We start from the raw sequence: 12,149 nt of genomic DNA on the forward strand, positions 1-12,149 counted from the left end.
AAATCAATACATTCAGAGCAGCTTCATCATGTATTGAATATGATATCAACATCCATAATGCTTCCTTTCTGCCAAGAGACCCCAGGGACAGGGAGTCACTGCCAGGGCGTTTGGGGGGGTAGCCTGGTTTAAGAAAGCCAGCATAACATGGACTGGTAGAGAGTGACGGGTAAACCTTGGTAAGGATGAGCAAAAGAAGACAGGGGGGGGCTTTGTTTATCATCTTGCTGCATTGAAATTCATATTCAAATGTTCAAAGGAGACAAAATATTTTTGTAAGACACTTTTTACATCCTTCCTTACTCTTCGCAGGACTTGTTTAAAGAGTTCAAGTAATGTATATTCCTCTTAAACAGTAGCAGTGCAGTACTGTAAATATGCTCAAGTACTTTCTTCTGTGTTGTATCATTTGACACTAATGATGTGTGTTTGCACTCATGTCCTGTTTTTATATGTTTTTCTGTGTACCTCTGGAGCTCATGGCTGCTCGTTTAGTGACTGCTGTCCGGTGGTGGTACAGCCTGCATGGAAAGCCACCTGCTAATGGAGTCATTTTTAGTCTCTCTCTCCCTTTGTCTTTATCTAACTGTCTCTGTGTCTGTCTGTCTGTCTGTCTCTCTCTGTGTGTCTCTTTCTCTCTGTCTGTCTCTCTCTCTGTCTGTCTCTCTCTCTTTCTCTCTCACTCCTCTTCCCCATTTCATGTCACTTCTCTCTTGGTGTGCCTTCCTGACATGATTTGAAGTGCTGCTAGATTTAGATACACTTTTTTTGAGCAGACAGTTTTGTCAGATGTTTGACCTTTTCCATTTTCCCAAGGCCTTACATGAGATTAGATCTCTCCTACAGCCTTTCTAACAATGTGTTTGGACTTGTTTAAGATTCACCGTGGTGTGTGTGGTCACCTAAGCTTTCTAGTGCTGTGTCGGGGAGGCCTGTTGTGATTGTGCCTGTGCACGCTTTGGGATGCTCCTGCGAACACAGGCCCTATGCAGCGGGCTGAGAAATAGTTTCGATTCCGGAGCACCACATTATGCGGTATTACAGACCGCGCCGCTGCATCGACTGTAATTCTGAGTGGAGCGTGCAGTGCCGGTTGTTCCAGGCTCTGCATAATGAAACCCACAGCCTCTTCGTTAGCCGTGGAGAACCCAGCCTGCCGCTATCCGGCTGGGTGGAGGGACGTGTGGCACTCGGCTTGACAAGTGCACTAATTACCGGAGTGGAGCGCAGGCGCTAGAGTCGGGCGCAGTGCCGGGGGACGCTCAGACCCCGGCCCGAGCTGCCCAGCTCCATCTCCTGCGATCGGGCCCGGGAAAATCAGTTCTGCCCCGCTAACCCTGCTGGGAGCTGCCCCCTCTCGCACCGGCACCTCCCGTACCCGCTCCAACCTGCAGCCCCCCGACACCGCACAAAAGATGGAAGAAAGAGAGCATTAACACCCACCCACCACACACACACAGGCTCACACTCTCACACACACACACACACACACACAAAACCACCCCACACCACCACCAGCACCACAGAGAGCGAAAGGGAGGATAGATTTAAAAAAAAGTAAATTGGAAAATCAAATGAGGGCTTTAGGCAGGCAGCGAGATTTGCAGAGCTGTCCGCCAGGGTCGAAGAGGCTCATCCATCATGTCCCACAAGTAGTCAATTCCTCTAGTATCTGTAAATGTTTTCAGATATTAGCCAATTTATATGCTCCGAGATTCATCATGGAAAATCAGCTTTAGCGGCGTGTGGTATCAGGGCCCGTCTCTCCTCCTGCGCCGTGAGCTTTGATGTACGAGCGTCTCTGAAGCTCAGTGGCTTGTGCGCTGGAACCGCGGGTGGGGGGTGTTTGTCATGGGGGGGGCACCATGAAGGGGAAAAAAAGTGGGTTATTTTAATTAATAAACAAACTTGCATAGGAGCTCATCAGTGTCAGGGGCAATAACGATCGTCATCCATTATTGTTTATTACAGTCCTCCCTCAACAAATGCTGCTTCCTAATGAGGTTTCTTTCAATTTTTTTGATTTAGATAATGACTTTTTCATCCTGGTAGAGAAGGGGAAGAGATATAAATGATGGGCGGGGGGGGGGGTGAATCATGCAAGGTTAGGCGTGTTCCTCCAGCCCCATTCATCATTTCATCAGAGTCTGATAAAGGCGCTTGCGATCCTGTGCTCCTTCTCCCTTTTGTAAACACGGGGCTCTGCGTTCATGTACCAGTCCCCGAGGAGCCGCGGCTTCCCTCTTTAGCATTCTCCTCCCCTGCACGCTTCCTCAGACAAGGATACCTCAGTCAGAATTTATGCCGACACGGGACAATTACAATAAATTTGGTGTGTGTTTACAGTGCTCTGTTGTGTGTTGTTAAGTCGTGCTGCGGGGCTCTGTGAGCGCGTGTGCCGGGTGGGCATTTTGCAGAGTTTGCGCGCGCGCGCGAGCGAGCAAGGCAGAGGCGTCTTTAATAAATGCATGCTGATGTTGGAGGCTGCACTGATGCGAGGATGGTAGACCCTGTTGTTATTTACTGGGCTGTTTGGGCACAGCGGCGCATCCCCGGCTGCAAATGGCATTAGGCCGGGTGATGAATGAGCATTAGGCTAAACTCATTTTAAAAGCAGCCTGATTTATTAGGGCACCGCTCTTCCGTTTTCATCAGGTCAGCGCATGGCTGGAACCTCACAATGTCAGCCCCAAGGTCCCCTCTTGACAATTATTTTTAACCCCATCCATCAGAAAACATAGAGGGGGGAGGTCAGGGTGGGGGGCACCCTTCACTTATCATGTCCGGCACAAAAAGAGAAAACATCAGGCAAATGAAAAGCCCGAATGGAATCTGCGCGAGCAAAATGCCGCGTGGCGTGACTGGCACCAAAATTTGATGGTGGTCAACCTCCAATTATGAGCGCTAGTAAGACAAGGGCTTTAATGGCTGCTGTTTGCCTTGAGGGAGGTTTATTACATGCCTCTGTTTTGCAGGAGCAGCGTCAAATCTATAAAACTACCATTAGGAGGGGAAAAATCAATCAAAATGCCATTAAAGTGGAATAAGTTGCCAATATTGCTGATGTGGTTGTGGGCCCTTTGATTTTCTTTCAGATTATTAGGCCCAGTCGAGTAGTGACTTTGTTAAGGGAAACGAGTGTTGTTGGGGAGTAATATGTCTCCCAGCTTCATAAAGTTTGCTGCCTCATATTTCCCACTTTATTGATTATCCATTATCATTTGTCACGAGGTGTCCTAACTCAGGGGGAAAATATAACCCTTTTCCTTCGGCGCTGAGCAGTGGAGTGCCATATAGATCCGCGTGTGGAGGGCACCGATCTGGAGAAAAATGAGTGGAGGAATGGGGTCCCGCCCGTGTCTGGCAGGCCCCGTGCGGTGGGGCCGGACCCCCGCTCCCGCTCAACCTGCCACTGACACAGCCGTTTGCGTGCATCACCACCGCCATGGTTCAGGAGGAGGTGGGAAGGTACGAGGAGCTATAGGATGGGGGAAGGAGGTGGGAAGGTACGAGGAGCTATAGGATGGGGGAAGGAGGTGGGAAGGTACGAGGAGCTATAGGATGGGGGAAGGAGGTGGGAAGGTACGAGGAGCTATAGGATGGGGGAAGGAGGTGGGAAGGTACGAGGAGCTATAGGATGGGGGAAGGAGGTGGGAGCAGGCGGTTTGGGCTTAACGGAGGCGTACCTGCTAGGGAGATCATGGAGGGAGTTGGCAGGGCTTAAAGCAGTCTTTTACTCTGGTCAGTCTGTATTTCTGAAGCTTCTTTCGCACCAGGTCCCTGTCATACCCTCTCGCTCTCTCTTGTCAGCTTCCACGCTAAGAAATAGAAACATTCCTGAAATTGTCACTGTGGCAGTGCGTCTGTCATGACCACATACATATATCATTAGAATGACCTGCCACCGCCATTTCGTCACACAGTGATACAATCCATTTAATCGGAATCTGTTTGAAAAATGATTTAGGGAATTTTCCCATTGCGGTAATAGGAAATCAATCCAGTGGGTTGTGGCTCTGATTTATAATGTTAATGCTGCTTGGATGGGGTGAGGGATGCAAAATATTCATCCTTTATAACATAGATAAACTGCATGGTGTGCTTGCTGGGCAGAGAGAAGCATTTATCCATGCAAAATCTCAATATGCTCTAAGCTTCCACTCAATTGAGTAGCGCAGAAATACTGCACATATCAGAGTAAGTGGTGTAAAATATGGCATTTGCATCTATATCTCCACTAACAGCAATAGATCACTGCCACAACCTAGTCACTTACAACAAACGGGTTTGGGTTTTGTTTTGTTTTTTTGCCCCTGACCGGCTGGGTTTAGTTAAGGTTCTTGTGTGTAGTAGCAGTGTTGTTTATGTGTGTGTGGGTCTTTTGTTTCTCTTGGTTTTCAGCCTCCAAGCAAGTCTTAAACAGCATGTTGCGGGAACCATCTTTAATCCCAGACCTGCAGTTAGCCAGACATGTAGACCAGGTACAGTCCATCTCTCTGACTCCGTCTCTGTGATGTACAAATGCGTCCCATTTACTGTCAACTAGTAATGTGTAACTAATGTGTAACTTAAATGTTGCTGCTCATGTCGCCATTAAAAAGTTAATGATTTTGTCACTGATCTGGATGAGGAGTTTTGCATATGCATTCCTCTAGGATGTTAATGGCCTTGCTCACTCAGATCCAGCATTGTGTCCAGCTCCAGCAAATAATCTAGCATTTTATATTTGCTAATAGCATCATGTGAGCAACTATATCCCTGCATACCATAGTGTTTCTTTTTTCCCCTCCTATCAGTTTAATGGGGCCACAGCCCCCCCCCCCCCCCCCCGCCCCCCAAACCCCAATAATATTTCTTACCCCTCTTTTCAGTGCACTATAAATGACTGCTGTTATGGGCCGCTGGTAGACTGCATCAAACAGTATCCTTTCCCATCAAATTTTAAGCCTGAAATTGACGAGGAGCTATTCAGAGGCAAGGGATATGTCGAGCTTCACTGACATAAAAGTTCTACTTGAGTACATGCTCGTGTATGCTTTTATTTATACATAGACAGACACACACACATACACATACATACATACATACATACATACAGAAATGTGTGTGTCTGTGTATATGTATGTACGAGTGTAGTATATAGATAAGCACATGCAATATTTCTCTGTGTGTATGTGTGTATATATGTGTGTGTGTGTGTGTGTGTGTGTGTGAATGTATGTATGTATGTATGTGTGTGTATGTATATATATATATATATATATATATATATATATATATATACATACATACACACACACACACACACACACACACACACATATATACACACACACAGATGCATGTTCATGGGACATAAGATGGGCATGTCTATATCTGATTTCTATAGGCCCTGGGTGCTGTGCCACAGTGTGTACCATCCCACACACTAGAGAATATATCATTTCCTGGCGCATAATGCGGTGCACTCAGGTGTCAGGCTTGTCTGCAGGTGCGCTGCTAACAGGAGGCGTATTACAAACCTGACCCGAGTCACACTGGCTTTGTCATAGTCAGTCATGCACAGCTCTTCTTTACAGCTATATGTAACGGTCTTTCTCTATCATCTCTGTGCTTTTTACACAATACGCTGTCATTTCTTTGTTTTCACATTTCAGTCAAAAGGCTTTTGGAAAGAAACGGAAATGAGTTTTAGATCGGCCGTTCTCCCGTTGCTTCCCAGCGTTACTCTGCTCCTCGTGCGTGTTTATGGGACGTCTGTCAGCACCTTGGAGAGCTCTTGCCACATCACCTGCATGGTCAGTGTGACTCTCCCTGGCCTTTCGCCTTCACTCACGATTCCTTTCCTTCCAGTTTTTCACTTTGCCTCTGACCACACTCGACTCACTCTCGTTGCTCTGACACGCACACTCTCCTACACTCCTGCACACACACACGTTCACACTCCCAGCAGCACTCACCCCATATCACTGCCCTGATACAGTCGCAGAGATCGGAGAGCCAGTTGTGGGCTATTTAATGGGGTCATCACGTGTATACTACACCCACAAGGTGGGTGGGTGGGTTGTGAGTGAGAGAGGGGTGGTCAGTCTGTCGGACGCTTAGGGCCAGGCAGCTGGGGAGCGTGCTTGGCTCCTCTGTTCCTGCCCATTCAACCCTGTCCCGCCCTGCCTTCCGTCTTCATCCCGCCCCTTCGCCTCTTTCACACCACTCCCTCCAGCACCGCCTCGCCTCCCCGTTGAGGGTTCATCATGCCGGCCCACTCCGCCTTCTTCTGGCCCTCCACCGTGATATCGGAGGCCCTGCTTCAGAGCCTCCACCCGAGCACCGCCAAAATGACCCAGCCAGTCGCTCGCGTCGCCAGGCTTCCTTTTGTAAATGGAGATTGGCGATCATTTAGCCGGAGTTGAGCGCAAAATCCAATGGAGAGAGAAAAGATTTCACAATTTGAGCTGAGAAATTGAAGATGTTAAGCACCCATCTCCCAGTCTGGTAAATATGTCATCTGCAGTCCGTACTGAGAAGAATTTGCAGTGTTTTTACTGTCCATCTTTGAAACTGTGCTGTGTCCTGTGACATTTTTCACCATCTTCCAGTGTAATTCAAAGCCATTGTGAATATATCTAGTACCTTTAACTATGCAATATGCTCCGCGAGAAAATTATTTGCACACAGTCGTGTTGATGCTCAACTTTATTTGCCACTCCCAAGGATACATATTATGTTAAAACACACAAACAGACCTACACTCTTCTGGCGTTGCCACAGCAACACTGCTTAGCAGCCTGAGCGTTTCCATAGTAACCTACTGCACAGGTAAGATGTCCCCATTTGTGACTCAGGCAAGTCAGATTTTCCTTTTTTCCAGCCTTTTAAAATGCTAAAATATTGTGTTAGTTTGCTGTAACGGGCCAAGCCTTCTTACCCAAGTCATTGTTTAGAAGCAGCCTGACAGGCGGCCCACTCCACTGCTGCTCATTAGTTGCACTTTCTGAAGTTGCTCACTGCTTCTCCTGAACTGCACTCCCAGTGCTATCGGCCAGGAGCACGAGGAGCTTCTCCGGGAGCGGCTTCGGGAGAGGAGGCTGTCTTTTTTAGGTAAGCTCTGTCCCTGCACCTTGGCCTTCCACGCTCGTTTGAGTGTAGCAATATGTGAAGCGTAGGCAAAGAATTGAGTAGTACAGCAAAAAATGAAAGGATGCAGACTGCAGATGTTTACTATGAATTAAAACCTTTAGAGAATTGACTGTGAATAATTCATCACACAGATTTGTTGGTGTAGTTTGTTGATCAGTTTTGCCCATTTCCGTATATGTGGAATTTCCTTCGAATTCACGATAGAATAAACTGCAAGTAATATCTACACTAATAGCTTGCATTTGATTCTGAAAATTAATTTCACCGTAGAGGGATACATATTGATCCCCAGCACCAACCAAAGCATTATAGTGTTGAAAGGCTCAAGGTCGAAATGGTGAGTGGTCAGGTGTGAAATTCTCCTTTCCCTCCCATCTCGCTACCCCAGAGAAGAGAAAGAAGGGCCCTTAAAATCCGTCTTTCTGTCATTAAGAAGATATCATTTATTTGGGCCCGAGTGCTGACCTTACTGGGGGGGTGTCTGGGAAGACTGTTCTAAAACTGTCAAAGTTTGGGTGCGGGGGCCACCTGGGCAGCCTACCCCAGCTGATAAATGGATTGGAAATAAGCTCCCCAACACCGGGGACGGCCCATTAATTTTAATCAAAGGTGATGTAAAAAGGGGATCGGCGCCGCATGACAATGTCAACAGCCCAGTAGGTGTCGAGAGAGGGACCACGTCGGCCCGGACCCCCTCGCTGGCGGGGACCTTCGCCTTCTCTTCCCCCTCACCCCATTAGTCGAGCTTGGCTGGAGACAGAGAGGCCAGCCGGGCGGAATTGAATGACCTGGTCAGCCCGAGATTTAATGGAGAAATCAGGTGTTCCGCGGATAATGGTCGAGCCGCGCCAGGAGTCAAGGACAATGGCAGAGGCGGCCGCGCGCAGGGGTCACGCGTGCGCTCGCTGCGACGCCGCCCACATCCTCCCCATCTTTATGGAGCCCGTCGGCCGCACACGCTCCGTGGGCAACCTGCAGCTCTGGGGTTTTATGCAGTGCTCGCAAATCGCTGGCAGGTGTAATGCCTTTGTTCTCGCCCTGGCTAGAAACAGCTTTGCTGGTATCTGTGGTCGCATCCTTTCCACTTCAGAGGAAATCGAGATATAAGCAAGGCAGCCCCGCAAGCTTCAGTCTGTCGTTATTTTGTTTTCAAATGCTTTTTCCTCACTTTTTCATTTAGGCTCTATGTGATGTTTCAGGTCAGTGGTCTGGAGGCAAGTAGCCATCAACGTGCTGTTTCATTATGAGTCCCCTACTCCAGTGTAGTAAAGGTCACTACTCAAGTATAGTAAAGGTCACTACTCAAGTATAGTAAAGGTCACTACTCAAATGTAGTAAAGGTCACTTTTGTCACTTAAGCACCTACTGACAGTCTTTTGTGGAATTTGCTTGATACAGTTTAAGTAATTGCCTTACAATGTTTCTCTCCAGATGAGAATCAGCTACGGGCCAAAGGTTATGACAAGACCCCGGATATTATTCTAGAGGTCCCTATCGGTAAGTTATGATTGTTTGGTTTAGACTTTACTAGAACTTAGAATTGACTGTTTTAGGCCCGCAGTTAGTTCTGACCGACACAATAACGTCAGGCTGATATTACAGCAGTTCTGTTTCTCATGTGGATTTTTATTCAAATATACAAAATCAAAGCTGCTTTGCATAAAAATACCATATGTTGCCCCAACAGAAGCCTTCTTCCTTCACGTGTTTGGCTCCAACCCCTGACCGAGAGGTTGCCCCTCCCTTCACCAGTGTCTGGCATTGTGGCTGCACCTTCATCCTGTGCCCATGCCTTCCTCCCTCCGTCCGTCACACGTGATATTTGTTTGTTTGGGTTTTCCCTTCATTACCCAGCTGTTGAAGGCCACATCGTGCACTGGATCGAGAGCAAAGCCTCGTTCGGGGATGAGCACAGCCATCGCACCTACCTCAACGAGCAGTTCTGGAGCTACTGGAACAGGTAGGAACGTCCACCACGCCCACAACCTTTCACCTGGTCCCTGAGACTCCTGTTGATCCATGGCCTGTACTCTAAATGTCAAAGACATCTTGCACCATTATAAAATGATTAATTAGATAAAGGCATTGTACAGCTTGGGTTTTTCTTTGTTTTTCATCTTTTTCTTTGATCTTCATTGTGTAATTTAGCCCGCATGCTAAAGCTATTAAGTCAACAGTGATCAGATCTTCCTGTGTAGTTTTGAAAATAATAACACCCATCATCATACACAGTGTCCCATATGTGTCGAGTTAAAATCAGTTCAAACTCAAAGACTTCAAATAACATCGATGATGCTGTTTTTATTTCAAGAAAACACCGTGTGCCGTCAGAAGCCTGCTAGTGTTCAGACTGTGTTGCAATGTCATGATAATGAACATTCCTGGTAATACCCAATTTTGTATCATGATAAGACCATATATCGTTATATTGGCCAACCCTAAGGATGTCTATTTCTGGTCCATCAGCTGGAGAGGGTAACAGGGTGGACCCCAGCGTGTCTTTTTGGGCCACAGGAACAGCCTGTGGCTTTGTTGGCCACAGCCTGGGTGTGAAGACAGTTCTCTACAGCAGGAAATGAAATCATCTCCCATTTAGCTGTCTCTCCCTGTATATCCTGCGCATCTGTATGCCTGGGTGTGCGCGTGTGAGTGAACGAAGCCTCGTTTTGTCCTCTGGGAGACGCACGAGTGTACTTCAAGTGAAAAAAACCCAATCTGCAGCAGGCCTTCGACGCAAGCTCTGCATTTGAGGTCATGTAAACAGCTGTTTTTGGTTTCTGAAAAAGCCTGCTTTTCCAAATGATTCATTGCCGTTGCGACGTACTCCGCACACAACAATGCACGAGTGTGTGCAGCATGAAATGATTTTCACCCGCGCGCGCGCACACACACACACACGCACACGCACACAGTCTGGGTGGGGGTGAGAGGGGTGGTGTAGGGAGAAAGAAAGCACAGCCCCGCTGGATCCTGCCCATACTTTTATATTGCTTCACTTTAGTCATAGTGTACATTTTTGTCTTGGTTCAACATTCTTGGCTCTGTTCAAGTGAAATTTGTTTTCACAGGAACTCCCTGTTGTCTATCTTGCATGGCTGTGTCGGTTTGCTGCCTTGCTGACTTGGTGTAAGCTAGCGCACAAACAGGCTGTGTGTGTGTGTGTGTCTGTGGAAGGGGGAAGTGCTCACACGTGGCCCCCGTCTGCGGAGCTGAAAGGTCACCCCCGCTAGCCATGCTGGGGCTGACGGCAGGCTGACACATTGTGACACGCGGGGAGCAGAGGCTGGAGCTCCCGACATCGGAGCACTGTCCAGAGACCGACACTCTCGCTGCGTCTGTTGGCTCAGTCACCACGCGGTCCAAACATTACCCTAGCACTTTGGACGTCTTAGCAGTGTCGCTACTGTTGCGAACCGGGCAGCCGTAATCTTGTCACTGGAGATTCAATGATTCACCTCTGAACATGAAGCGATGCTGGATTTTTCGAACTTGGAAAGCGCGGTGACATGACAAGCAGCTCGGGAGGGAGCGGGCCGCCCTCGCGTCTGCCCAGTGATGTATCCCGAATGTTGTTTGATGGCTGGGGCATCACCTTTGGAGCAGGAGATTAGTAAAGTGATTAATGTCCTTATACTGATGAGCAGTCCGACTGGCAGGGCTGCACTGCGCTGTCCTTAGACTTCATGTTCTGGTCTCCCCTACCACCCTCAGGCCATGAAGGCACTTTCAAGCTATCGTGAGTAGGCTTCACCTTCGCAATGACGTGGTCACTTTTTAAAAAATTTTTTTTATTAAATGGCACGGCCTTATTTCTTTAACAGATGAGTATGTGTCCGTGAAGATGGTTCCTCCAAAAACAGTGGGGTCGAATAGAACCCTTGTGCGACGCCAAGGACATAAGCAACCGTGTGTTTTATTTTCACCGTTTTGTGGGGTTTTATTTGGAAGTGGCAAGCACGGTGGTGAGGCCAGGGAGTCAGGAGTCACTGGAGTGTGATAAGCTCAGCTTTGAACACTTCACTTACTAGTGAGCCTCATTAAATACCTTAAAAAGTTGTTGACCAGAATGTATTGGCTGGTGACTGGGAACATTCTCAGACTGTGAGGGAAGCAACATTTAATGAGACAACACTTGGATGAAAATGGTCCCAGTCAGTCAAAAATGACATGACTTATGACCAAAAGCATATCCCTTTTTCCCATTATGCTCTGTGATGAGAGATGCAGGCTCAGAAGACAAAATGGTCGCGCTGATTTTTCAGCTCTGCTTGCTGTGTCTGATACGGTGGGCTCCATAATGATAGATGGACTTTAATAGATGCGGTTTAGAGTTGCAGATCCTGACATAAAGACGTAACGCACATGACGGTTAGCGACCTTCATGTCGGCATTCAGGAGCGGCTTTGTGCGCAGGCACGTAGGGACCTGACAGGGCTCATTCTGTCATGTTTGTGGGCCGTCTCACCCGATAAACTCTGCCCCTCTAGAAAAAAAAATGTCAATCCCTTCAAAACCCACCTTTAGCAGTCCCCTTGTAATTTTTAATTGACATTTACATCTGACATTTTGAATGCAGTCTCCCATTGTTAAGCTTTCTTCATGGGCTAACCCCCACCCCCCGATTCAGCAGAGAGCTTGCCTTCTCTCCACTGCCCACTGAACTGATGTCATCGCAATGAGAGTGATGGGCTGACATCATAAAGACTTCGTTTGGTTTCGTATGGAGGTTAGAGGCCTTTTTGCTAGAAGGGAATTAGTTCAATTGTCCCACTGGAAGAAGAGAAAAAATTACAGAGAGCCAAAGCATGCTGGGTTTCTCTCCAAGTGACCTTCCAAACATGGCATTTGCTTTTTGTAACGACCACGCCTCTCCTGACTGACAGCTCCAGTGATTAGCTTATTTTTCGTTGCTTTGAACTATGGCCAGCACTTGTATCTGCTGTTAATTGTTATTCGTTTATCCTTAAACAAAAAAGAAAAAAAAACAAGTGAGGAATCATGAAGTGTTTTCC

General features: G+C 47.6%; 1 protein-coding gene across 5 annotated transcripts in view; it reads left to right on the forward strand.

Annotated features, from left to right (window-relative positions):
• Positions 1–12,149, forward strand: part of cdin1 (CDAN1 interacting nuclease 1) — a 56,521-nt gene that overhangs the window by 20,728 nt on the left and 23,644 nt on the right. For all 5 annotated transcript variants that reach the window (XM_027011612.2, XM_027011610.2, XM_027011611.2 and 2 more), the window contains 5 exons: positions 4,402–4,481; positions 4,872–4,921; positions 7,031–7,098; positions 8,569–8,634; positions 8,992–9,097. In XM_027011612.2, the coding sequence (XP_026867413.1) occupies positions 4,402–4,481; positions 4,872–4,921; positions 7,031–7,098; positions 8,569–8,634; positions 8,992–9,097 (370 nt within the window). The remainder of the gene's footprint in view (positions 1–4,401; positions 4,482–4,871; positions 4,922–7,030; positions 7,099–8,568; positions 8,635–8,991; positions 9,098–12,149) is intronic.

The sequence above is a fragment of the Electrophorus electricus genome, chromosome 13 (assembly GCF_013358815.1).
Source record: "Electrophorus electricus isolate fEleEle1 chromosome 13, fEleEle1.pri, whole genome shotgun sequence".
NCBI lineage: Eukaryota > Metazoa > Chordata > Actinopteri > Gymnotiformes > Gymnotidae > Electrophorus > Electrophorus electricus.